General features: G+C 50.7%; 1 protein-coding gene across 1 annotated transcript; it reads right to left on the minus strand.

Annotated features, from left to right (window-relative positions):
* Positions 1–957: 957 nt before the first annotated feature.
* Positions 958–26,720, minus strand: LOC105470062 (G protein-coupled receptor 26). The gene is made up of 3 exons (XM_011721798.2): positions 26,013–26,720; positions 18,147–18,260; positions 958–4,725 (listed from the first exon to the last, which is right to left on the minus strand). Exons 1-3 carry the CDS (start codon positions 26,678–26,680, stop codon positions 4,494–4,496), a joined length of 1,014 nt encoding a protein of 337 aa, XP_011720100.1. The 5' UTR covers positions 26,681–26,720; the 3' UTR covers positions 958–4,493.

The following is a 26,720-nucleotide window of genomic DNA, read 5'->3' on the forward strand; positions in this document are numbered from 1 at the left end:
GCTGGGAAAAGGGCAGGACAAGCTCTGGGTAGTGGCAGAGGTGGCAGACGTCATCACCTCCCACAGCCAGGCTGCCCCAGTTGAGTTTGATCCAAGACCCAAGCAAGTGCCCCCAAGGGGACCCCTCTGAATGCCACGGTCCCTTCCTCTAACACGGCTTCCTGGCTCAGAGCCAGCCAGCACTGCCATCCTCTGCCAGCACCCAAAATATATCTCATCCTTATGACCTGGAGCCCGTAGAAAGTAATGAAGATGGGTTTTTACAATTTCATGGAGAGATCAATTTTGTCCCTCCGAGAACAAAATGGCCCAGCCGTTGAATAAAGCTGGAGATTGAACTGTTTGGAGAATTAGGGAAAGGATATAAGACGATTGAAACCTAGATAGTTATTAATAGAAACACTCAAGTTTTCTATAGAATTTATCCAAGTGTCTAAGATCATTTTTCCTTAGGGGATGGTTTGAAGACAACTCCTATCAGTTACCTGGGAATCAATGATTAAAAGTGCGGAAACCTAGGTCCTGCCTGGCCCTGCTGAAATTGATCTCTGAGGAGGGGATGCTGGAATCTGCATTTTAAACAACTTTCCATGGTGGCTTCTGTGAATAGTAATTTAAGAGCCAATGGCTCCCTTCCAGACACATGAGACGCTAAATATGTCTCGGACCTCTTTTTCCCATGCTGCTCCCAGTCCAGAGGATAGGAACTGACCCAAGGGATTCCTGGCACTTGATAAAATATCCTCATTAAACTCAGGCAAGTTAGTTTATCCTGCATCTGGGCTAAATTCTTACAATGCACAGACTTTGGTTCCTCCAAGGGTCACATTGCAGCCATGGGAAGGCCATATCTACCTGCACCCAAGCGTGTAAAAGGGTGACAACCAGGACATGAACCTGGCCCCATTCTTTCCATCTTTTCTAGAAAGAAAGGCACCATGAAAAAGAAAACGAATCTCACAGACACAAGGAGAGAGTTTTATTGCTCATGGGGACAGGAGGCTGAGCTGAGTCCTAGAAGAGATACAGTTGGTCTGAGATGGCTCAAATCCATTTTCCCTCCTGCCCAAGCCTGCTTTCTAAGCGAAAACAGGCAGGTGATTGGTGAGCCATCTCTGAGAGGTGAGCTTACCACGAGACAAACCCTAAATACCACGGCACACATGCAAATGGACGTTCCCTTTGGAGGTCCCTCCACTGCAAAATCCCCTCCCTCAGAAAGGTGCCATATAAAAAGCCGGAATTGTTGCAGGGTGACTTAAAAAGGCAAATTCTGATTGTGTAGGACTAGGAACTCAGTCCTATATGTGGATTTAGGAATTTGAAAGCCCCTCCTTTATGGCCTTCTTGAAAAGTTTCCACCCAGTCCAATAGCTCACCAGAGTTTGGGCCTTAAAGGTCAAGTCTCACCCTGGAGTGAAGTCAAGCAAGTAGTTTAGTTTGACTCAGATGCTGAAAATCTTGGTGTTTCTATGTGTTATACCTGAGAAAACAATGTTACCTTTGATAAATTAAATTAAAACAAAATGAGGTAGATAATTCAATTCGGAGTAATAAAACCAGGGGGCAAATTTGATAGACTGTATAGCGATGAAAATAAACATTTATCTAAAGGTGATGACAGCAGAGTTGGCTAACGCTGGTTGCTAATAAAGTAATTTTCTTCTCACTTTCCCTTGGGATTTAATTCATGTATCCAAATATAATGAAAATGCCCAATGAATCGACTTTTCTGGAGTTTTTGTCTACATGATGCCGGTACGATTGGTTTTAGAGGTATAGTGAAAATTATGAAAAGCATATTTTCAAGATATGCAGTGTCGTGGGTGACAGATCTTGCTTCTTGGCTAAAGAAGAGGTAAAAGAGATCTAGTTGCTACTGGGAGGACACCATGTTGCCTACACAGTACAGAGAAAGCAGAAAGAGCGTGTGCCACAGTTATTCTCCCAAAGTGATATTGATGAAAATGTATTTTGCTGCTGGAATTTGGCTGTCGACTGACCTCATGCACTGGGCCACTTTTGCCCAATTTTGAAAGTGTTTGTGTGAGAAGGGAGCTACTCTCCTCCCATTCAGCTGTGCATCCTGTCTCGGCTTCTGCTGGTTTTCAATCCCAGTGATCCTTCTGGGGTTGGGATGATGGAGGGTGCACAGCTGCTTGCCACCAGGAAGCAAATGTCTGTAGCTACTGGAATATGAGTGGCCAAAGGAGCTCTGAACCAGAGCAATTTTGTTTCAGTGACACACAGTCATGTCTGGCAGTGGTGTGCTAGTAGATGTTTCACAATCAGCTCTCTGTGGGGCACAAGGCCTGATTTATAGCATTTGCTGATTTTCATGGTATAAACACTCCCACCGTGGCTGATTTCCAGCTACCAACATGACGCCCCAGATCATGAAACTGGGAAGGATAGTGCCCCATTGGCTTCCTCTAGCAGGTATGGGCCCATCTCTGACAGCAACTGCACAATGCCAAAGCCTCCTTGGAAGCCACACCTGTCTCCATTCTAGTCTCCAAAGAAACTTTGAAACTAGAAAAGACTAAGCCAGGTCAATTGTTTTCTAACTGAGGAGCTAAGAGTTAATAAGACATCTTTTCAAATAAATATGCAGATACTTGTCTGCCTTTAAAAATTGGGACTGCCTAGAAGTAAAAACCAATAAACTCTTTTCACTTCCTTCCTGTTGGACCACATCCTTCCTTCTACACCTCCAAAGTTAGGATGTAAAGAGCTGGAAGGAGAGAATGAGCCATCTGATTCCATTGCTTCCCATGCTTTCCACCCTGGAGGAATCACTTAGAGTGGAGGATTGAAAAATAACTGCTCTGGGCTGGGTGCGGTGGCTCACGCCTGTAATCCCAGCACTGTGGGAGGCCGAGGCGGGCAGATCATGAGGTCAGGAGATCCAGACCATCCTGGCTAACATGGTGAAACCCCGTTTCTACTAAAAATACAAAAAATTAGCCGGGCATGGTGGCAGGCGCCTGTAGTCCCAGCTACTTGGGAGGCTGAGGCAGGAGAATGGTGCGAACCCGGGAGGCGGAGCTTGCAGCAGGCTGAGATCGCACCACTGCACTCCAGCCTGGGTGACAGAGCGAGACTCCTTCTCAAAAAAAAAGAAAAAAGAAAAAAGAACTGCTATGAGTATTTGAAAGTCAATTAGAAATGGTAGACAAAGAAGAGATGGCCAGAAAGCAGGGGTGGCTCTCCTTGGTTTTTATTAGATCAAGTCAGGACTGCTAACAGATTGGCATATGTATTATAGGTGCAGTATTCCATAAAAATTTCACTGTCTTTAATCGCTTGAACCCGGAAGGCAGAGGTTGTGGTGAGCCGAGATTGCACCATTGCACTCCAGCCTGGGCAACGAGAGTGAAACTCCCATCTCGGAAAAAAAAGAAATTCACTGTCTCATCATTAGCACAGGGCAATTTCTTGATAACCTTGAACAGCCTGTACTTTCTGTTAATAGGTTTACAGAAACTAAGGAAATGGAGGTGCCAGGACAATGGAACCCAGTGACTTAAAATCAAGGCAAAAATCCCTGCTCAGGCCAGTTCTTGCCCATCCATCTCCCAGGACATGCCAGACAAGATACATAAGACAAAGTGAAACACTTCCTGTAAATTCAGGTCACAAACGGGGAGCGGGGGACTAACCAACCACCTTCCTCCTGCCTTTACTGAGCTCCAACAATTGGGACTTGTAAATCAGAAAAAGGTGACCTCCCAGTCAAACCTGAAAGAACCTAATACATGTAGGACCAGCCTATTTAAACCATTTTCATGCTGAGATTGTCGCACACACAAACATTCGCTTTTGGGGGAAGGAGAGGACAAAAGTGGAATCCAATTGACCATTTCTAAGACAACTGGTCAGCAGCAATTGGGCAGCCACTAGTTGTGAAACATTTTCCCTCAGGCACAGAGCCCAAGAGTCCCAGCTGGGCACAATGTCGTTAGTACCAGCTGAATAATATTTGGGTTGAAGCAGCCGTCACTACCCTGTGGAGACGAGGTGCCACGTTAGATCCGGGCCAAATGACCACTGCCAGCCTCCCTTTCAGCATGGCTGAAATGTCCCCTGGAGACTGTCACTTTTCTTCAGCATGGAGTAGCGCCCAGTGGTCAGCAGGCAGGTGGACACCGTGCTCCCCACCTACCATCAGCTGTCTGCATCCTTGACAGTGACAGAACTGAGTGTCATCCCCCAGGGAGCCTCAGGTGAGTCCAGGAGCTCAAAGGAGCTTCTTAGAAAGAAAGGCCAGCACATGGCCCACAGTCATCCTTTGGTGACAAATAGTGAGTGTCCAATGTCTGCCCTTGAGGAACCAGGAAGCAGGCTCTGGAGCCCCTACAAGCCAGGGAACCAGGATCACTGGGTGTGCCAGGGACTGGTGGCTGGTGGTGTCCACCCAGGGGCCCCCACGCCCTCCCTCCCTTCTTCTCACCGCTGCCTCATTCTAAACTCTTCAGCAGGAGCGTGGTCCTTCACTCAGACACCGGCAGAATGTTCTGGCTGTGAGAGTCGCCCGTGAGGCCGGAGGAGTGGATGGAGCGTCTGTGCAGGAGCCTGTTCAGAATCTCCTTGCAGCTTTTGCGGTACTGGTGTCGCAGTAAGGAGTACACAAAGGGGTCGGACGCGGCCTTGCTGTAGGCCAAGCACTTGGACAGCACCCCCCAGTGGGAGCCGATGGGCACGGTGGAGAAGAGCTCCACTAGCCTGCAGAGAGACAGGGAAGCTGTTAATGAGGACACAGCTAGGCACCGCCTGGAGTGGCCATGGACCAGGCCTGTCTGTGCCCTGTGGACCACAATTTCCCAGCCCAACCCTCAATTTATCTGAGACTGCCTCTTCAAATAACAATGATAACAGTTTACACCAATAACGATGATGATAGTGAACATTTTCCAGGCTGTATTTTATTCTACACACTGTGCTAAGCACTTTCCATAGGTGATTTTGCTGAGCCCTGGGAGATATGACCATCTCTGTTTTACATGCAAGGAAACAGATGTCCCAGAAGGTTAAATATTTTGCCCAAGGTCACATGGCCAGTAATTGTAAAGGCAGGATTTAAACCCAGGTCTGTCTGACTCTGAAATCCAAGCTGCAGCGAGAACCCAGCTATTAGCTAATAGCTGGCTGTTCTGGCTTTGGCGCCAGCTCTGCTGCTGACTTGTCATGTGGCCCTGGGCACCTCTGTTCACTCCTTGGACCTGTATGTCTCATGTGAAAAACAAAAAGGTGGGACAATATCGTGTCAATGATCTTTTCACTAGAAGAGTCTGGTCCCATTGTTGGCTTCCAATCCTGGCTTTGTCTTCCTAAGGAGGTTGCATGGGAGGAAGGGCTGAGAACAATTGTGAAAACATTTTGCAAAGCTCAAAGTATGTCATGCACAGGAAACAATGCTGGCCACGAAGTCCTGTTCCCTGGGTTGGGATCCTGGTGGTCTTCGACGATAGCCGCCATCAGGGGATCCTAAAGGGACCCTCATTCTTTGGGGGAGGGGCAGGGAAAGACACAGCCCATGTATCTTGGAGTCCTCTCGGTACCATCAGACAGCTCCATGCGAGGGTGCTAATACCATGTTATGAGCTCAGGGAAAGCCTTCAACAGAATTCTACCCTCCACCCAAATCAGGCCATTTACTCTCTCAAGTGTGTCTAGCACCCTTGGCCATATTTGGACATTATCCAGCATTAACATGAAATAGAAAAGACCCACAGAGCTGGGAGAGAGTCTGGAGATCACATATCACTCTCTCCACCCGTCGTCATATGAAAAAAATTGAGGCCCAGAGATGGAAAGGGATTGCCAGACATCACACAGCAAGTCAGTGGCCATGGAAGCTGCAGCACCTATACTCCCCTCTGACTGGGGGTCTAGTACCTGTATTCTACCTAGAGTGCCTGCAGATAGAAGGTGGTGGTGGCTCTCAGCTTCGGGAACTGCCCAGGTGAGGACCCAGGTACAGAAAGAACTGAGCTTGAGCTGGAACTCAGTGCTGCTATCTTCAGTTGTTTATGCTTAAGCCTTCTTTGGGCTGTAGAGCTGGCAAAGAGGAGGAGGAGGAACCTTGTGGACCACGATCCTCCACAGAAATGCCCCTTTCTGGAACAGGCTCTCAAGGAGTCCACTCTGAGGCCCCTCTAGTTGGCATTCTATTTTCAGCACCACTGTCCACCTTTGCCCTCTGACCCTGTGGGGGACTGTGACTATGTCTCCTCTCATATGCTTGGGAGCCTGAATGGGGAAATGGAGCTGTGAACATTTAGGAAATCTATACTTTTAAGAAATCTATTTTGAGAAGTGATGAATTCAAAGGGACAAAAAAAAAACCCCTGAATTTAGAATTCACACCTAATAATAATAATGAAATAGCTGAATGCCAACACATTGTTGCTATGCGGTGCCAAATTGCTTTTCCAAAATGTCTATAGTTTTTTATACATTTGCTAAATTCAGGCTTAGCATTTTGGCTCTCCCAAAAGGATTTACTAACAGAACCAGATATCATCAAACCGTCCAGCAAGATCGAAACTGTTATTTGCAGGCTCTGTAGATTTCACAGAATAAAATCATTCAGGACAATCTAAAATTTCACCATTTAGATAATAAAGAGGTAAAATCTATTGCATTTGCTTCTCAGAGATTTCATGGCAAGTCTGAGCTCTCCACCTGGCTCAAATATCATAATTCCCAGTTGAATGTCTCCTCTGGGCCAAGCACTTGTGTGTACAATCCCTAACTGTACAATTATCCAGCAGAATGAGAATCATTATTCCCATTTTACAGGTGAGGAAATCGAGGCTCAGAGAGGTGAGCAGCAAGTCAGGGTCTCCTGCATGGGAAGCCCAGCTCCATCTACCTGCAGTCCAAGTCCTGGCTAGTGGCCATGCCAAGATGTGAATCTCAGCATTGCAGACATGACAAAGGAAGCTCTGGGGTCCCTTCTGGCTCCAAGAACCCCTTTTCCATGAGGTCACTATATGCTGTCTGGAACTTTTGTCCCTTGCCCCTCCTCACTGTGCACAATGACAATTTCTGCTTTGAAATGTCTGGCCTTTGTCAGGGCCTCCAAGCAAAGAGATGCTTTGGCTGAATACAGGCCTGGACGCTGCTGCCAGTGGCCACTGGCGGGGGGTAGCTGGAATGCCCCCTCCAGGCTCGGCTGTGGCTGGCTGAGCTGCTTTCTCATGGCCCCATGCAGGTGGCTCCCTGTGCCTGCCGTGGCTGGCTGCTGGCTATTATCCACACTAGCTCTGACAGCCCCCAGCTCCTTTTGTTGATGAGAAGAGGCAAGGGTTTCCATATTGCCACAACGACTTCTTTCTAATTCCAGATCTGGGCAGGCTTCTGGATAAGCACCAGATCCCTTCCAGATGACCTTTTAGAGAGGGATTATTCAGCCCATGTTTTCCTGCCAGATCTAGCTCTGCTCACCCCTTCCTGGTGCCCTTCCCCCCAGGAAAGGGGCGTTATGATTCTGACCAGTCACATGTCACTAGTGGGCAGGGTCACAGTGTGCTAAAGGGAGCCTCTCCTCCTCCATGTGGTCAGATTGTTTAATGCCTTTCCCTCTCCCTCCTTCCCCTCCGCAGTCAAAGTGAGTGGATGGTCTCAGGACGGGACGTGGGAGGGAGGCAGCTCGCCGAGCAGAAGTCTCTAGTGTAAGGCCCTGTCTCCTGATTAGTTCTGGCCGAGAGTCCCGCAGTGAGGGGTTATTGGGCTCAGGTGTTGACAGAGCAGGACTTGGCTTCCTTTTGTCATGGCCCCTCTTACGGGTTGAATTGCGTCTCCCCCCAAAATTCACATGTTGAAGTCCTAACCCCTAGTGTCGGAATGTGATCTTATTTAGAAATAAGATTGTTTCAGATACAAATCAGGTCATGATGGAGTAAGGCGGGCCCCTAATTCTGTACTATTGGTGTTCCCGTAAAGGCAGAAACTTGGACAGAGACGCACATGCAGGGTGAGCGCCATGTGAACACGAAGGCGGAGATCAGGGTGAGACATCTGCTAGCCAAGGAACCCAAAGATGGTCAGCAAACCACCAGGAGCTCAGGGAATGGGTGGAGTGAGCTCTTCTTCTTCACAGCCCTCGGAAGGAACCAACACCTTGATGTTGGACTTCGGGCCTCGGGAACTGTGAGAAGTCTTTCTGTGTTAGAGCCGCTCGGTTTGTGGTACTCTGTTACGGCAGCCCTAGCAAACCAAGACGCCCCCTGAAGAACCCCATGGGGAGCAGGGGAGCAGGGGAGGCTGTGTGGTTGTGTGGTTGTTCTGGGGACCCCTGGCTATAACAGCATCAACCAGCCCCGCCCCACTCCTAGAGCCCATGTATGCCAAGGTCAACCCTGGAGATCTGACAAAGATTAGCAGCCCCAGGAGCAGGGTGCTGCCCCTTGCCACCCACGAGAAGGCAGGACCTTTCCCCACAAACGTCATTGTCTGCCACCTCCCCCGACCTTCCACTGAGCAATAGATGACTTTCCATGTGCTCTCTGGAGCATGAGGCTCCATTCAGGGGGAAGCATTCATGCTTCTGTGCTCAAAAGGCACACGTGCCTGCCCTGACCCAGCTCCCCGGGAAAATCCCCTGGGGTGAGGTCCACACCCTTGGTCAGCAGATCAGGCAAGGGGAGGGGACGGAGCTGGAAAAGGGCCGGGATCCCCTCTTCTAAGCACATCAGGGGATTCTGACACAGGAGCCCAGCCCCTATGTAAGCCGGGGTGTGTAGGTTTGGAGGGGTGTGTAGGTTTGGAGAGGATAGAAAGCACTGTGGGGCACAGAGCTTGTTGATGAAAAGGAAGCAGAGCACAGAGATGTGTGTTTTTCTGACTTAGGGTGACACACAGAGCAGATACCCACAGATCTTGCCAGACCCCGAAACCCTGTGTGCCTGCACCCCTATGTTCTGATAGCTGTCTAGGGAAATATCCCATGGAGCCATGCCTCCTCTCTCAGTAATAACCCCCTCTGATGTGGGTCACTGGCACGTCTAAGCTGGCTGCCACAGTCCAGTAACAAACCCCTCTGATGTGGGTCACTGGCGCATCTGAGCTGGCTGCCACAGTCCAGGGCTGATGGAGACAAGAAGCTGCCCATCCTTGCTCCTCATCCATGGGGACCTCACTCTCCCACCCAGCAGCTTAGGCAGTCCTTGTCCCGGGAGGGAGGAGGGAGGCATGTCTGCCAGAACTCCAAGGCCTTCTCTGAGCCTCTGGAGAGACCAGTGTCCTGATCTTGCTTCACAGTGGGAATCCCCAAGGGAAGCAAGTTCCAAAGTGAGAACAGGACCAGTAACCCCTGTAGCCCCTGACCAAGCACCTCCTGTGGGCCCCCAGGGGCTCTGTGTCTCCTTAACTGCTTCACAGAGACCATCTCAGGACTCCAATATCACTCTCTCTATGGTACAGAAGATGGAACTAAGGCAGAGAAGTGTCAAAGCTACATAGCCTGAACATGCAGGAACCAGGATTTGAAACGGGAAGGCGGGTGCCGGCAACCACGTGCCTTCCTGGTGCCAGGCTGCCCCACCGGCCTCCTTGACTCAGGTTCCTGTTCCTCAGTGTGATCAAGCCCTTGTACTTTCAAATCCTGAATTTACAGTGACAAATTAGCACCCTCTATTTACACCTTCTATGCCACCATCATCTCTCCTCTCTTCTCTCTTCCTCTTTCTCTCTCTCACTCACACACACACATAAATGCAAATGCACACACACACACATCCACATAAACACATGCACACACATACATACATACACATGTGTACACACACACACACACACATTGTATACTGAATGCAATACAACATGGGCCACAGAACATTCCCTGGACAACCAGCCCAGTGTCTTCCTAAGACTTCTGGAGAACTCAGCTTGCATATTTGAAGACCTGCATATTTGAAGTAATAAGCTGATGCTTTAAATTTTCATGAGACAGAATGGAGAAGTCATTTTATTAATAAAATATCAATCTTCGGGAATCCCCTACATATGAGACCCCTCTCCCATCTACACATTTTCCTGACTTTGAAAAGCCACAATAATGGTGCTGTCAGATTTTCAAGTGCCTCAAAGCCTGATTCCAATAATATATGACAACCACAATTATTTGTAAGCGTAGATCGCTGCGGAGAGCATAGCCTTACAAATGCCTCTAGACATGTGGATTTTAATTCAGAAAATATGTCATTTGAACTCTTGGATGAGAACCTGTTGTGGATCTGCAGACCCTGCTCAAAGACTCTGGGAAAAGTCCTCTGTGACCTACGGCTTTGAGGACACAGAACAGTGTGACTGTGACTTGGAGGTGTCAGACTTCTATTAAGAGTGAAGGTGCAGCTTTGCAAATATGTTTCCTACTGTGGCCTTGTGTGCCCCAGTACGCAAGTGCAGGCAGCTCTTTGGCTGGTAGAGTTGGATGTCCTGTCTTTCTAAGATGCCAACTGCATTCGCCAGTGGCTCTGGCTACTAGCGCTGATGGTCTCTTGGGAACTCCAGCTACACAAACTGCTGTCAGTGAGATGGGAGATTGGGGATGACTGCAGGAGAACCTACCAATTTTGCTAGAGAAACTCAATGCCTGCTTCACTCACAGGAGCTTGGAGGCCATCTAGGTTCATGCCATGGTACTTACGCGTGGGCCTACTGGAAATTGGGCCGAAAACATACACATGTGGCTTCTCTGTGTTTCCAGTGCCTGCCCCAGTCTTTGGAGTTGTGGCATGGCCTAAAGGCTGAGTTATAGCCAATTGGCCTGACACTGACCTTTAACTCTTGGCTCGGTCACTCACTACCCATATGTCCTTGAGAAACTCATCTCAGCTCTCTGAACTTCTGTGAGACTAGGATTCTAGCACTTACCTTGTTAGAGCTGTCCCAGATGCAACAAGGTATGCGCTGATAGCCCCAGGTGCTTGGCAGGTGTTCGCTAAGTGACAGGTATGGTTATAAAGACTTCAAGCTCTCCAATAGAAAGCTTGATAACCTATAGGAACACTTGAATGGTTCTTTTAAACACTTGACCCAAGAATTATGCTTTCCTATCTGAGAAAGTTAACAGGCAAATGTGAATAGATAGGGTACAAAGAGAAGGGAATCCCCTGCCCAGCCAGTGGGATCTTCTCCATCAACTCAAAGCGGTGGCAGATGTTACAGCAGAATCCTCCTCTCTTCCTCAATATCCTGGCCTCCCAGCTCCCAGCATTTCCAGCCGCCATCTGACGTCAACCTATGCTCTTGACACATCTCCATTTATAAGGTACAAGGCAGGTGGAAGCAGCAAGGCTGACTGCCTAGATACAGTCACTGGGGAGTTGTGGGGAATATTAGTTTCTGTGCTGACAGCTCAATGAAGGGTGTATATGACACATGAACAACTTGGTTTCAATCATCTCAGAAACTGCAGCATTCCACTTCTGAGTGGGTCATGCCTCAACGTGTCTGCCCACACACCTGGGGGAGGAAAGTAGGAACCTCTGCTTCTACTGAGAGGAGAAGCAGAGTGGTGCATTGTGAGGGGCTGGGCACAGGCGCTGGTTTCAGGCAGACCCACACTAGAACTGAGGCCGAGTCACTTGATGGAATTGGGGAAGGCTGGAACCTGACTGAGCCTCAGTTTCCTCATCTATAAAATGGGAATGTTAGCGCCAGGCACGGTGGCTCATGCCTGTAATCCCAGCACTTTGGGAGGCCAAGGCAGGTGGATTACCTGAGGTCAGGAATTCAAGACCAGCCTGACCAACATGGTGAAACCTCCTCTCTACTAAAAATACCAAAATTAGCCCAGACTGATGGTACACGCCTGCAGTTCCAGCTACTCAGGAGGCTGAGGCAGGAGAATCACTTGAACCAGGGAGGTGGAGGTTGCAGTGAGCTGAGATCGCACCATTGCACCCTAGCCTGGGCAACAAAGTGAGACTCTGTCTCAAACAAACAAACAAACAAACCAAGAGAATGTTAACTAGGTGCAGAGGGTATCAGGACAGCTCTGGTACAGCTTCAGGTACAAAGTGAGGACTTACAGGATTAAAAATGAAGGGACTTTCCTGAATTAGTTAAGGAGATAGAGCTTGTCCTTACTTTTCCTGTCTGAATTCCCCAGGATCAGCCTGTCACTGCCTCAGTGGGTTTTGATGTTTATTTCTATGGACAGTGAGGAGGCAGAGAACAATGAGGAGGTGCTGCATGCAAGGGAGACATCCTTCCGCCCAGGGGGCCCTGGAGCTGCCCAGTGGCATCTGCAGATGGGCTCACGCTGCCCGGTTCCCCGAGTCTCTCCAGCTAAATGACCCGTGCAGTGTCTTTCCTCTCTGAGCCTTGGTGCCCCCATTTGCAGAGTGGAGCTCACATAGCTCACCCAGTCCATTTCTTGGGGGCACTTTAGGGCCCAGGAGAATAACATCTGAGCAAACTGTAGAGTGCTGTGGAAGGCACAGCCACGTCAGATCCAGCTGAACCTGTTGCAGTAATACACTTCTTAGCTCAAACAAGCTCCACCCAAGGGCTGCCTCCTGGTCCCCATTCATCCTATCTAAGCCAGGAGCCCCCTGTCTCAGGGATCTGACCTAGAACAGGGTTCACACCTCCCACATCTTCTGTGTTGCCTATTTAGTGCTGGGGCTGCAGCTGAGCTCAATGCCCCTGAGCTGCCACCACCGAGCACCTGGCAGGTTGGAGGGATGCAGCTCAGGCGGCTGTTCTCAAGAGAGCCTAGGCTGGGCATGGTGGCTCATGCCTGTAATCTCAGCACTTTGGGAAGCCAAGGTGGGTGGATCACTTGAGGTTGGGCGTTCAAGATCAGCCTAACCAACATGGAGAAACCCCGCCTCTACTAAAAATACAAAATTAGCTGGGCGTGGTGGCACATGCCTGTAATTCCAGCTACTAGGGAGGTTCAGGTGGGAGAATGGCTTGAACCCAGGAGGCGCAGGTTGCGATGAGTCAAGATTGCACCATTGCACTCCAGCCTGGGCAACAAGAGTGAAACTCCATCTCAAAAAAAATAAAAAATAAAGAAGAGAGAGAGCCTGTAGGAAGTGACTCCCTCCATATGGAGCTCCAGAACCGTCCAGCCATCCAGGACCTGTCCTTGGCTGTTTCCCCAGGCTTCTGCCTGCCCCAGGGCCGCAGTCCACGATTGCAGCTGCAGTGCAGTGGGCTGATGGGAGTCTAGGAGTATGACTCACTCAGCAAGCCTTGGAAGATCTGCCTTGGGAGTGGGTAGAGGATCTTGGGGAAGGGTTTTGGAGCACTCCCTGCATGCCATGAGCTTTAATGCCACAGCCACAGACCTACACAAGAAAGGAGGGGACAGCTGGGTCTGCACAGACTCCCCAGAGGCCTCTGAGAGCCTGAAGGACGGGTAGAGAGCCCAATGAGGTTGGAAGTCCACTTCCACTGCCGACTAGATGCGTAGCTCCGGGCAATTATTCCAACACTCCCTGACCCCAGTCCTCACTTACTCCAGCAGTAAAATGGGTTGGGATGCAATAGACATGGCTGTCAGCACACTGGCCATTAGAATCATCGGAGGCGCCTTACAGTCACCCATGCTCAGCCCCACACCGAGGGAGTTTAACTGAACTGGTTCAGTGTGAGGTCCAGATATGAGTTTGGATGTAAAGCTCTTCAGGCAATTCTAAGGTAAAGCCAAGCTGGCAAACCCAAGAAAAACTTCAAGCATGCATGCCTCTCCCAGCCATTCCTAGCACTTTCCTGCTAATCCTAGCCTGGCTTCAGAACTGCTTTCAACACAGTGCTCTGCTGGTCACCAGCAGTGGGTTCAAGTTGGTCTCCATGGTGCAACCAGCTCACCCTCCCTGCATGAGATGATAGCTTAGGGGATCCTTTGCTTCCAAAACCCATGGCTCTTGGTTCTCCACAAGGACTCATTTTCTATAAGAAGTTAAATCCTCAACTACATTTCAGAGGTGTGTCTTCAGCTTCTTCTGAGACCGGTCATCTCTATACTTGGAAATCGTCTTGAAAAGAACAGCAGAAAAATAAAAAATTGTGACTGGAAATGTCAGTGATCCAGATTCCAGCATGGATGATAAGTTCACACTGTGCTGAATGCTTTGCAGGATGATCTTGCTTATTCCTTACCATTGATTGGCTTCTCCTCACAAGCAATGTGTTTCTCAACCCTGACTCAAAGGAAGATGGAAGAGTTTGCATCAGGCTCCCTGGAGGTGGCTGTGAGATTAATCCTGTCCCCTCTGCACCCTGCCCAGCCTGGCAGTCCATATCCTGGCAGGGGAAGTAGAGCTCTGATGGGGTCCTGGCTGTGCCCATGCACAGCTGGGGTTCAGATGGCCCCTGGTGCAGTGAATATAAATTCACAGAAGCCCATCTGATGTGCCTGGGGGGGACTTCCGGTCACCCTAAAGACTAAGCATCTGGTTGGACATTGTGGAAGCCATGTAGGGGTAGAGGGATTGGCAAGGTCAGGAGGCTCCAAGAGGGGTGTGATTGCAGGAGGACCCACCAGGAGGCTCTATTTGCCTTGCACTCCTCTCCCTGCTGCCTTGTTTCAGGGTCTGATGTCTCCTCCCTTCAGTCCTCCTGACCCCAAGGAGAAAGACACTGATTTGACTGCTCAGGAAACATTCCCAGATAAACCCTGACTTTGAGCAGGGCCCTGATGGGAGAGAAAGGTGGAGGAGGAAGTTCTGTGCATCCTCTTAGAGTGGATGACATGGAGGTCCTGGCCACTGAAGGATCATATGAGCAGCTCAAGGTCTAGGAGGAGGGAGGTGGGGAGCAGGGCACCGGCACACCTCGCACCCCAGACGTCCCTGACCACAGGCCAGCAAGGGCCAACAGAGAGAGAAGGCAGGCACGGGTGTCACCTGAAATGTTCTGCTAGTGAATAGAAACAGGTGCAATTAATTTTAATTACATGTTTTATTTAACTTTATCATTTCACTATGAATTCTATATAAAATTACGAGTTATTATTTTAAATGTTTTTGCAGAGAAAGAGGTCTCACTATGTTGCCCCAACTGGTTTCAAACTCCTGGCCTCAAGTAATCCTCCTACCTTGGCCTCCCAAAGCCCTGGGATGACAGATGTCAGCTGTTGAACCTGGCCAAAAATGTATTAATTTCATGTATAGAGTGTGTCATGCTAAGTCTCAGAGCTCATGTGTTTTTAAACCTATAGCATATCTATTTGGACAGGCCATGTTTCAAGTGCCCTGTAGCCACCTGTTGCTGGTGGCCCCCGTGCTGCACAGCACAGCTCTAGACCTGGCTCGTGCTGTCCCTTCTCCCTGGACAGTCGCCCTGAACAGCCAGGCCCACTTCACAAGGCTTGTCCGTGAAGCCCCAGCCGTGAGAGCTCATTTCTGCCCCAGAACCTGTGGAGCTTGGGCCTTTCGCATGACACGGTGCTCCATCTGGGTTAGAGGACTACAAGGTCAATGTCCCCAAGAGAGGGGAACTCCTGGGGTCATACCAACCCATGCCTCCGCTGCAGGGATTCCTGTATGCTCCGCAAAAAAGGTGCTCTAGAGACGCACCGAACTGGAATGTAGGTGTGTGTGCTCATTTTAGGGGGTGTTCTTAGGATGGCTCCTCCACACACAAGAGAAAGCCAAGGCAAGAGCAGCCAGGGTGGTGGCCTGGCAGGGTTTTGCCAGAGACATATTTTGTACTCATGAGGTTTCCTGGGCATTGCTTCTTTCCCAGGTAAGTTGCTGCTCATCTCCATGGAGGATGAACTGTTCTGTGAATGTTTTTAAAACCCGAGATGCATCAAATCCATTTGGAGGGAGCATATTGAGTTGTAATCTATCATCCATTTTACTGAAACATTACTCCCTGGGCACTGTGAGAGAGAACCCGGCTGTAATTTTTTTTTTTTTAAATGGAAAATGTTGTTGGGAAAGGAAATTAAGCCGGAGAAAAGTCCAATAGTTTGAAGTTGGAGCCGTGTCACCTATCCTCTGAGGGTTCCCATTTACCTCATTAACCCACGGCTGCCCCTCCTCTGTGACCTAAGAGGAGGGGATCTGTGTGCCCTCCCTGTCTGATGCACCTTCCCTCACTGGATCAAATCCCCTCTTGCTGCAGCAGCCAGTCCGGGGCAGGGGCACCGTGGATGGTGCTGTAAGTGCCAGAAGGAAGGAGAGTGAAGACCACAGATATCCTCAGCAGGCATGTGCCGCATGTTCATGGTCCCTGTCCTTAGATCCTCACAACACTGCACTCTCTTCTGGAGGCCCAAAGAGGCCACATCACTGGCCCAAAGTCACACAGCAGGATGTGGGGGAGCTGGGGTTTGGGCTCTGGGAAGGCACACTCCAGAGTCATGCTGCTAAGTCCTCTCCTATGCCTCCCTTGGGGAGCAACAGAAATCCTTTCTCCTCTGTTGCCATGCCTAGGCTTTGTGTCTTGTGGAAATCCCTGAATGATGTAAGCTCTGGCTTCCTGGCTGGATGTGGTGGGTCTAGACTAGTGGTTCTCAACCAGGGGTGATTCTGGTCTCCAGGGAGCATTTGGTGATGTCTGAAGACATTTTTAGTTATCAAAATTTAGAGGGACCTGGGGAGGTACCCCTGCCTCACTAGGAGGTGCTACTGGCATCCAGTGGGTAGAGGTCAGGGATGCTGCTGAACACCCCATGATGCCCAGGACAGCCATGGCATCAAAGAAGTATCTGGCATAGAATGTCAGTGGTGCTGAGGTCTAGTGAACAGTTCTAGAAAGAAGAACCAATAGTTCTGCTCCGGTCAGACCCATCCAGAGACCTGCAGACAGGTCTTGGCCCCACGTTCAAAGCGAGACACAAGCTAACTAGATCTCCCCTAGAGAAAGCAGCCACAGGAGACAGGGGAAGGCACCACAGAGTTGTCTATCTGGGGAAAAGAAGAGGGGAGCTGGTCTCAGGAAGTCAGGCCCAGTGTCTGCAATCCACAGAGGTTCCTGGGAGTAGAGGACAGCCTCCTGGATGGCAGAAAGAAGAACTGGGAGCAGCAGCAGAGGCCAGAGCAAATTATGCTTCAGCTCAGTGTAAGGACAAATGGGAGGAAACAGGGGCGAACTGTCCACAGGGTCCCCTCTTCACTGGGGCGTGCAAGATGCTGAATGATGGTGAGGCATGGGGGACCCCGTGTGGTTCCTGCAACTGAGGATGCTGGGGGCTGCTGGCAGCTGGGATCTGTTCTTTTCCTGGGGTCTCTCTCTCTCTCTCTCTCTTTCCCTCTCTCTTTCACACACACGCACACACACACACACACACACACACACACACACACACACACACACCCTGCACAGATTCTGCTTCCCAGATTCAATGAAAGCTTCCATATCCACCTTCTAATAACCATCAAAGTTCCTTTTCTATTGTCAACTTCTCATCTAGTTAACCCTCTTTAGATGCAAAGTTGTGGAGTTTTTATTTTCCCTCCAGTGCACAAAACTGATTGGGTAATACATATTTTCCTTCTTTCTGGCTAACACATATGGGGAGTGCTGCAGCTAGAGCAAGCTGGCTTGAGAGACGCACAGCCCAAGGCTAGTGTATTGAAACCTTGGCTGGCTCGAGGATCTGGAGATCTGGGAGAGTACACGAAAAGCCTCACAGCACCTGGCCTAACAGTGGAAGAGCCCCTGAGCCATAGGACAGGTATGCCCACCTGGCTGGAAACAGAGCATGCTACCTGCTCCTTGTGCAGGTGGCAGGTGACCTTGCTGTTGACCTGGGTGTTTGGGCTGGGGATGCCTGGGGGTTGGGCTGTCTTGCATTCAGTGGCAGTGAATCAGGATGTGGGGAGCTGGGGTTTGGGGAAGATGATGCTTCCCTCCGTCTTCTCTCACCTTCTCCTCTTTAGGGCCTCCTGGGGGTTGGAAGCCTGGGATAAAGGGTTTAATTATGTGATTTAGAAATCGAGTGGGAGAGAGTCTTTCACACCCTTTGGGTTCTGAGTTGAATCCAAAAGAATTCGAGGGTGGAGAGGAAAAGCGTGCAGCCTCCTGTTCACTAAATCTGGCAAGTTCACTCTTGTACCTCATAACACACCCTGCAGAAGAACATGTGACCAAGAGAGGCTGCCACTGCTAAAGGCCACTGGGCCCTGCCTTGCTCTTCAAAGTCCCACCACACACCTGCCAATCAGGCTTACCTGGTGATCACATAGGGTGCGAAGCACACAAGGAAGGTCCCTATGAAGGTGCTGATCTTCTTGGTGGCTCGCTGTCGCCTCCGCTTCTGCTCCTCCAGACAGCGTTCCCGCACACTGTAGGTGAGAGAGGAGAGAAGGTGAACTACAGGGCACCCTTGCTAGGTCAGGATGAGGCACTATTTACTAACACAGGCAGCAGTCTCTAGTGTGAGAACTTGACTATGGAGTCGGAAAGACCCAGGGTCAATTCTTGGCTGTAGATATTTTGGGCAAGCAGTATGACATTGCTAAGCCTCAAGGTCCTCGTGTGTAAAATAATAATATGCATCATATATTTTAGTGTATTACACATAATGTAATAAGATGCTACAAGAGGCTGCTTTGAGAATTAAATGCATAAAGCACAGAGACGCATGGAATGCATTCCATGTGTAAAGCACACAAAGCCACCGGCACAGTGCCCAAGTCAGTACAAAGAAACGTTAAACATTACCTCTTATTATTGCTGATATCATTCACTGACCATATGCTATGGGCTGGCTCCAGAGTGCCCCACTCTCTAAGTAGTATCTTGAATTATTGTCTTTACCACAATCAATCCTGGCAGATGTGTTTTATCTGCAAGGCAACTTTTTACCTCCCCTCGTTTACAGTGAAAACCGTGAGCTTGGCTAGGCGTGGTGGCTCACACCTGTAATTCCAGCACTTTGGGAGGCCGAGGCAGGTGGATCACCTGAGGTCAGGAGTTCGAGACCAGCCTGGCCAACACGGTGAAACCTCGTCTCTACTAAAAATACAAAAATCAGCAGGGCGTGGTGGTGGGCTCCTGTAATCTCAGCTACTTGGGAGGCTGAGACAGGGGAATTACTTGAACCCAGGAGGCAGAAGTTGCAGTGAGCTGAGACTGCGTCATTGCACTTCAGCCTGGGCAAGAACAGCAAAAGTTTGTCGAAGAAGAAGAAGAAGAAGAAGAAGAAGAAGAAGAAGAAGAAGAAGAAGAAGAAGAAGAAGAAGAAGAAGAGGAGGAGGAGGAGGGGGGAGGAGGAGGAAGAGGAGGAGGAGGGAAGAAGAAGAAGAAGAGGAGGAGGAGGAGGGAAGAAGAAGAAGAAGAGGAGGAGGAGGAGAAGAAGAAGAAGGAGGAGGAGGAGGAGGAGAAAGCATGAGCTCTGTGAGGCCAAATGATTTGCTTACGTGGAGGCAGGATTTGAACCCATGTGCGTGACTCAAATCTTTTTCACCTGGGGCAGCCTGGACTCCAGTCATACAGTTTGTGGCATGAGGCTTCCTTTCCTCCACGTCTTCAACCTTACTTCTTCCATCCACAGCCTCACCTCTGCCTGGAGCTACAGACACCACATGATGGGGTCATTGAAGGAGGAGTCATTTGGTTCCTCCAGGGACCAAGCTTGAAGAATCTAAGACACTCCCAAGTCCCCAAGGAATCAGGGACATAGCTTCAAAGATGGAATTAAGAGCCACCTATGCCTCTAACTGTAACCCTGTTTCTGCTCCACTCTGCTGTGGGACCTTTCCAGAGGATCAAAAATGAACAGGAAAGAAGACTGTGGACACAGTTGCCCAGGAAGTGAAGATAACTTAGCAGTGCCAGGCCTGAGTTGCAGTGGTCTGGCTCCAAAAATAGGCCAGTCTGTTCAAAAAATGCAAGCAGTGGAGAGAATATTCATGAGCCAGGTTCATGTACATCGCTAATGCCAGGGCAGCCTTCCCTGCCTGCCAGGAGACTTATGATTTTGATACTTAATCAAAACTCCTCTTAACTATATTTCCTATCACAGATGGACAATTTTATATTAGTTTAGACTGAAGCCTCCTAAAATTCTTCAAAGACTTTTTCCCCCTGACTTCTGCATTTCCAGGAATTTAAAGAGTTAAGAACCGGAGTCGGGCTTTGTATAAACAGATTTTGTCCTGGCTGAAAATGTATTACTCACGACTAATATTACTAATTAATTTCTAGAAATTAATATTAATTAACCCACATTTCTTGAGTCTATAATATGTGTGCCATACTAGAAACAGTGATGGGAGATTATTCATTTATTTAAAACTCACAACATGTATGTGAGTGAGGGATTGATATCATCACGGTCCCCATTTTTCAGATGAGAAGATATAAACCACAGAAGAGTTAAGTAACTGGCCCAAGATCATACAGTTGGAAAATGGTGGCTGTAGGGTGACCAATTGTTCCAGTTGATCTGGTACTGTTCCTGAACAGTTTGCAGGAGACTATCCAAGTTTTTAAAGGGAAAGGCCTAGATCTGAGAATCCCTCCTCCACCTCAGGCAAACCAGGATGGTTGGTCACTCTAGGTGATGGCAGGACCTGAACCCAGACCTTCTGACTCTGGGGCCATGTGCACCACCTCCAAAACCACAGAGCTCCCCCACTGCAGAAGTTCTCTTCCTGCCCCATGCATTCGACAGAAACAGCTGTAACCAGAAACTGTGTCAAAGGTGTAGTAAGAATGAATCAAGAGTCAGGAGGTCTGAGGCGGAGATCTGATGCTCGTGCTGGCTCTGTGACCCTCTCTGGGCCTCCAGGGACCTGGTGGACATGGTTTCCTAACCTTAATGACACTGGGCCTGCCGTGGAGCACAAAGGGTGTCTATACAGTGGGTACTGTGCCTGGGGCTCACATCCACATGGGCCTGGTCATGCCTCTGCTCTGGGACAGACCAGCTAGATCCCACAGTCATGTATAGTATGAAAGGTCAGCTCATCCACGCACCCCAGATCACAGATGGGGAAACTGAGGCTCAAAAGAGAGAGTGATTTGTCCACTCAGGGAGTGCAGTTCATGTGGGGCTAGCACCCAGTCACTGATTCCTAGTCCAGTGCTCCTAGTCGGGAGCCACATCACTCCTTTCCTGAAATCTTTTGAAAGAAAATGATAAATCCATCTCCTCTGTTTGGGGCTCTCCTGCTTTCCAGGTGAGAACAGGGAGGTGGCAAGAGGTGAGCAAGGCAGAGCAGCCCCCAGGCTCTAAGGGAAACATCACGGCCCTCTTGCTTCTTATTATGATTATTATTTAAGCACAGTATGAGAACAGCTCATCCGCTCCCAGAACAACATCACTTTGCACTTGCTGTCATTTTTTTCCCCCTCCATAGCTTTGCAAAACTGAGCTCCTTGAAATCTTGCAGCCCTGTGAGCTGTTATTTTACTTATCTTCAGATGAGAACACTGAGGACTGGGAAGTTTACAACATGCCCAAGTTTACACAGCAAGTTCAGGACAGAGGCAGGCCTCCTCCCAGGTCTCCTGAGTGGTTCTGGGTTGACTCCCTGAGACCCCACTGCCTGCCATAGAATCACTGAGAGGTGGGCATTCTCAAACATCCCAGGGCCTGGTTGTGATACCCGGGGTCCTCAGACCTGCAGGCGGGATCTGTGGTGCAGAGGGTGTGAGACTCAAAGCTCTCCCAAGGCAACCCAGTCAGGTACATTCAGCCAGAGTGCGAGCATGTGTGTCGGTGTGGCTGAGTGGGGGAGGGGGAAGGTCCCGAGGCTGTGACACAACAGTTTCCTTGAGACCAAAGGAGACAGGCCCTCCAGCATTGTGACATGTGAGGTTGAAGAGATGTTCCCCAGTGGCTCCAGTCCTAGGGCAGAGGGGATGGCACCATTCAGGAATATCTGAAAAGTCAATCAACGAGGTGATCTCAGCTAAAACCTTCCATCCACAGACACCTCCCTGCTCTCCACAAGAGGCCTGGGTCCTGAAAGATCCCTAGACCACTGGAGTCCAGCTAGAGCCCACGCTCTGAGTATTTGGGGAGTGACTCAGATTGGTTTTTCTGGCTTTTAAGGCAAGGGAACAAGCTGACTAACGGAGGGCAAGAGCCCTGAGTTTGGGGTCAGGACACCGGCATAAGCAGTCTGGCCCTCAAATCCAGCAAGAGGGACCCCTGCCCTGGGCCCTGCACGTTAAGAGTCCCACATCCCTCCCCATATGATAAAGAGTTAATAGGGGTAAGTGGATGTGCCTACCCACAGCCCCCACCTTCTATTTCAAACCAAGCTCTAAATGCCTAAGACATGGAATTCTTTGCCCAAATGCCCTCATCCTGCCTGCAAGATGTGTGTGGGCATCTCCCCTGGTCCCATCCTCCTGAGGGTAGACTGTGCCACCTGTGTGCCCAGCTAGACGCCTGAGAGGTGGTATTTGTGAGCAACACACGTGCATGGAATGTGGGTGTGCAACCTGCAATGTGCACCTGTGCAAGGGAGGCCCCTCGTGGTACTGGGTAGAGCTGGGGTGGTAGGCAAGACAGGTGGGCCAGCTCGGCTCTCCCAGCACATATGAGGCTGATCCCCAAGGAGCCTGAGAATTCTAAACGTGAAACCAGCCTTGCCGGTCATTATAAAGGTATATTCACCAAGGTAGGAGGGCAGAACACGTTTCATGTAACAGTTTGTAAGCTTAATGTAGAACGTCTATATGCACAGCTGGTGAGCCTCCATTTGCACTATTTGCTCCATCCATAACTCTTAGGGACAGACCTGATTGTGAGTCTTAGCTTGAGACACTTTCTAGATTTGTTGAATTAGGAGAGTGCTTCTCTTCTCCTTGAAAATTGGGTCTCTCATTTTCTCATCTATAAAGTCTAGGGTACAGTGTAGTTTCTGTCTGCTGAGCCACAATTCTGACACCCTCTAGAGTCAGCTGCTCAGCCAACATCTGCAGACTTTGCTCACAGGACACGGAGGACATGCTGGGGGACCCAGCAGAGCCTGGGGGAGCCTCACAGGAAGCTCCAGTTAGGTTTGGCACTGCTTCCCTTTTGAGACCTCATCATCAACATTCTGTTTCTGTTAAATCACTAAGCCAAGCCAGTGAGTCAGGGAAAAGCAAGGTCCCTGCAACCACGCCCTGGGGCCCACCTGCTCTGCCATGTCTGGGAGCATCAGGGAGAGGGGCTGCCTCTAACTAGTCCCCAGCTGTGGTATGGGAGAAGTGAATGCTGCTCATTCAGGTGGAGCACCAGGTGTCTAACAAACATTAGAAACTCCAAACTTCTTCAGAAATGTAACTGAAGAAATCAACACAGAAAGGCAGGAGTAGGGAATGCTTCCCAGGGCCAGGGTCCCAGACTGAATTAAGAAGAGAGGGTCCTGGGTATTTTGGAGGTGGTTGAAGCAAAGGGGTGAGGACTGCTCCTTATCATACCAAACATCCTGCAGGTAGAGTGGACACCACCAGGGAGCTTCCTGACAAAGACAAACGCCACCCTGGGTCCTCAAAACAGATCCTTTGTAATTAAGTCCCAGGAGGCTATCAGTGTGGAGGCTGACACAACTTCCAGTGAACAAAGACTCCAGCTTCTGCCCTGGCTGTCCAGAGGGAGAAGCCGGCTCCCGCTGCCCAAGACCAGCACTCCCAGGTCCTATAGGCTCTCAGCACGGAATGGCCCCAGGAGGCTTACTGCCTGAGACTGGTGGTGCCCGGGGCAGCCACTGAGCTAGCTCTGTACTTGCTCATTTGTAGGGAGGAAGAGTTTAGTGCTGCCAAGATAGAAGCTGGTGGACTGGCTGTCAGGGTCTCTTGCGGACTGACTGTCCCCTCCTGTGTTGTCCCTTCCACATGCTTGGTGGAGATCAGCCCCTCAGAGAAGGACAAGTTGTCTTCACTGAAGGGGCAGTGCTATCAGGTCCGCCACTATTCCATGACCTCAGGGAGCATTAGACCGGGGGGCCTGTTCGCACTGGCCGATGGCAACCCCGGCTCCAGAAGTCTTTCCTCTCTCCAACAAGACTGGGCTTGGAGGGTCCCGGGGCGCTGGGAGCAGGGGCTCCTCAAAGCGGCCTGGGGCTAAGAAGAGATCAGGGTCCTCCCAGAGGAGTGGAGGGGAGATCAAAGGGGAGCAGAGTAGCTGCCTCCACTCCTGAGACCCCAGGACTCTCTCTGCAGTGTCTGGCCTGGCATCAGCCAGGGGGATTTGCAGGAGTGGAGCTGGCCCTACATCCCAAATAGGCTGAACAGGAACCACGGCCCCTCCTCTTCTGGAAGTTGGAGGAAGAGTGGGAATGCAGTTTGTACTGCTCTAAATAAGAACTGGTTGCACTCCCAGCCCAACCCTCCTCCGCTGTTAGACTCATGGTGAGAGGGCCCGCTCTAGGAGTCTTCAGTCTCGGGAGTTAAATGACATTGCCCTACATCTTCTAAGAGCAGTCCCAGCCCAAGTGCTAAGGATGCACCCTCTAAGGAAGACCCTCTCAGCCCCGAGTCATGGAAAGGGCAACAGCTCTGCAATCGTGGCTGCAAATATTTCCTTGAAGGACACTGAACCATGCAGAGACATGTGCTGTGAGAGCCAGTGTATGTCTTTGTGGCAGAATGCACGCATGCCACTCTTGTAAACCTGTGTACACATGGCCAGCTGTCTGGTACATATACAGTTTATGTGTGAACACATGAGATTGTGTGTGGAGCTCCCACATTTACATGTCCTGGTATCTATGAGCTCTCAGTCACTCACATGTACATTCTGTTCCTGAATCTGTGGGGATTCTGTGGCTGGACGATTGGTCCAGTGTGCAATCAGGAATGGCTGTGCTCAAGGGGACAATGAACACATGCACACTTGCCCTTCAATGTGCCAGCACCGTGAAGGTCAAGGACTGCTTGTTACTGCTCTCATGCAGGAAATACTCAGAATGCTCAGCCTGATACCTCCAGTCTGTCCCCTTTAATCTTGGTGTGGAACATATCCAACAGAGGATACAGCTTCCTCTGCCCCGAGGTTCCCCTGGGTTCCCAGGTTCTCTCATATGGAGGGCCCTTGCTGGCCCTGTCGGAGCTCTCTGCCTGCCTCACCTGCCATACCATCTGGACCCCAGCACCCCCTTATCTAGGGTCCCAAGACACAGAGGGGGAGCCTGCCTTCCGCTGGGACAACAGGATGTAAAATAGCAGAGTCTAGACGCTGCCAGCTGTTTCCCTCCTCGATTTCCTATTCTCCTGGGGAAAGCCGAGGTGAGCTCAGGACAGCGCAGCTAAGAGTTCCCTCCTTCTCTCTCTGACAGACTCCTGCGGATGGCAGGGGTTGCCAGAGGGTACCCATGCTTGCCCAGCTCCATCTGCCCTCCTGAGAGCAGCAGCCAATGTGAGGACAGAGGTAGGGGCAGATGCATCCCCAGGAGCCTTGGGGTAACACTCCTTCTGCAGGAGCCTCTAGGCACCAAGTCCGGCAGACACTGGACAGTGCTCTCCGGGGAGGACAGGAAGAGCCCCCGCCCCACCCCTCAGGGCCCACCACAGGGAAGGATGCAGCTCGAGTCCATCAGAATTCACACACACACACACACACACACACACACACACACACACACACACACACACACACACACACAGAGTCGGGAGACAGAGGCGGCGCCACACACCCGAGAAGGGAAAGACTCAGAGAAGCGACACACTTGGGTCTGAAGAGCTCTTAAGGAGCTCCCTAAGCCTCGAGGCTGCCCTCTCAGGACCAGAATCAAACACTTTGAAGGTCTTTAACGGGAACAAAGACCACGGACTTCCCATGTGCCATTTAAAGTGAAAGCTACAAACACAGAAAATGAGCATGAAGAAGCCCAACAGAGTTCTGACTGTCTGTGATTCTTACCCTGATGCTTCGAAAAACGATGTATAGATGGGCTCACCCACGTTTTTTGTGGCCCTGGTTTGCTGATACCCTAAGCACCTCCTTAAGCCCCACAGCTGGGCCGCTCTCCCCACCCTCGTGTTCTCAGAAGAAACAGAGGCTGAGTGGAAAAGAGCCCCTGGGGCTAGGGACCTCCCACTCCCACCAAGATACCGCGCGGCTGTTCCCAGAGCCCTAGCGGGGCACGGCTCACCTGGGGTGCAGGTCCACGAGCAGCACGAGCGTCTGCATGGTGATCACGTCGATGCGCTTGCAATGGAAGCGGGCCACCTTGAGCACCTTGAGGTACGTGCAGCAGAGCACGACGAAGGAGAGCAGGAAGCTGAGAGCGTGGAAGGCGCCAGTGAAGACGGCGAAGCGCAGGCGCTCGTCCGGCCGCCGGCTGCACAGCGTGCACGAGGCGTACAGCTGGTGGAAGCCGAGCCAGGACAGGGCGAGCGCGGTGGCTGGGAAGGTGAGCGCGTGCAGCCACGTGTAGGCCACCATGAGCGCCGCGTCGCGGAGGCGCATCTTGGCCCGGTAGCTCAGCGGGAAGACCACGGCCACCCAGCGGTCGATGCTGAGTGCGGCCATGCTGAGCATGGAGTTGGCCGCCAGGAAGGTGTCGAGGAAGGCAGCCAGGCGGCACAGGCGGTCGCCTGCTGGCTGCCGCTGCGCCACGACGCCGGCCAGCGTGAGCGGCATGTTGACCACGGTGCACAGCAGGTTCCCGCACGTGAGGTTCAGGGTGAAGAGCGCCGGCGCCTGGCGGCGGATGTCCGCGCTGTGCAGCAGGCAGAGCAGCACCAGCGCGTTGGACAGCAGCGAGACGCCCATCGTGCCCACCAGCAGCCCCACCAGGCCCGCGTCCCACGAGTTCATGGTGCGCGCCCCCCGCCGGCGCTCAGGGCCCGCAACCCGG

This window comes from Macaca nemestrina, chromosome 9, assembly GCF_043159975.1.
Source record: "Macaca nemestrina isolate mMacNem1 chromosome 9, mMacNem.hap1, whole genome shotgun sequence".
NCBI lineage: Eukaryota > Metazoa > Chordata > Mammalia > Primates > Cercopithecidae > Macaca > Macaca nemestrina.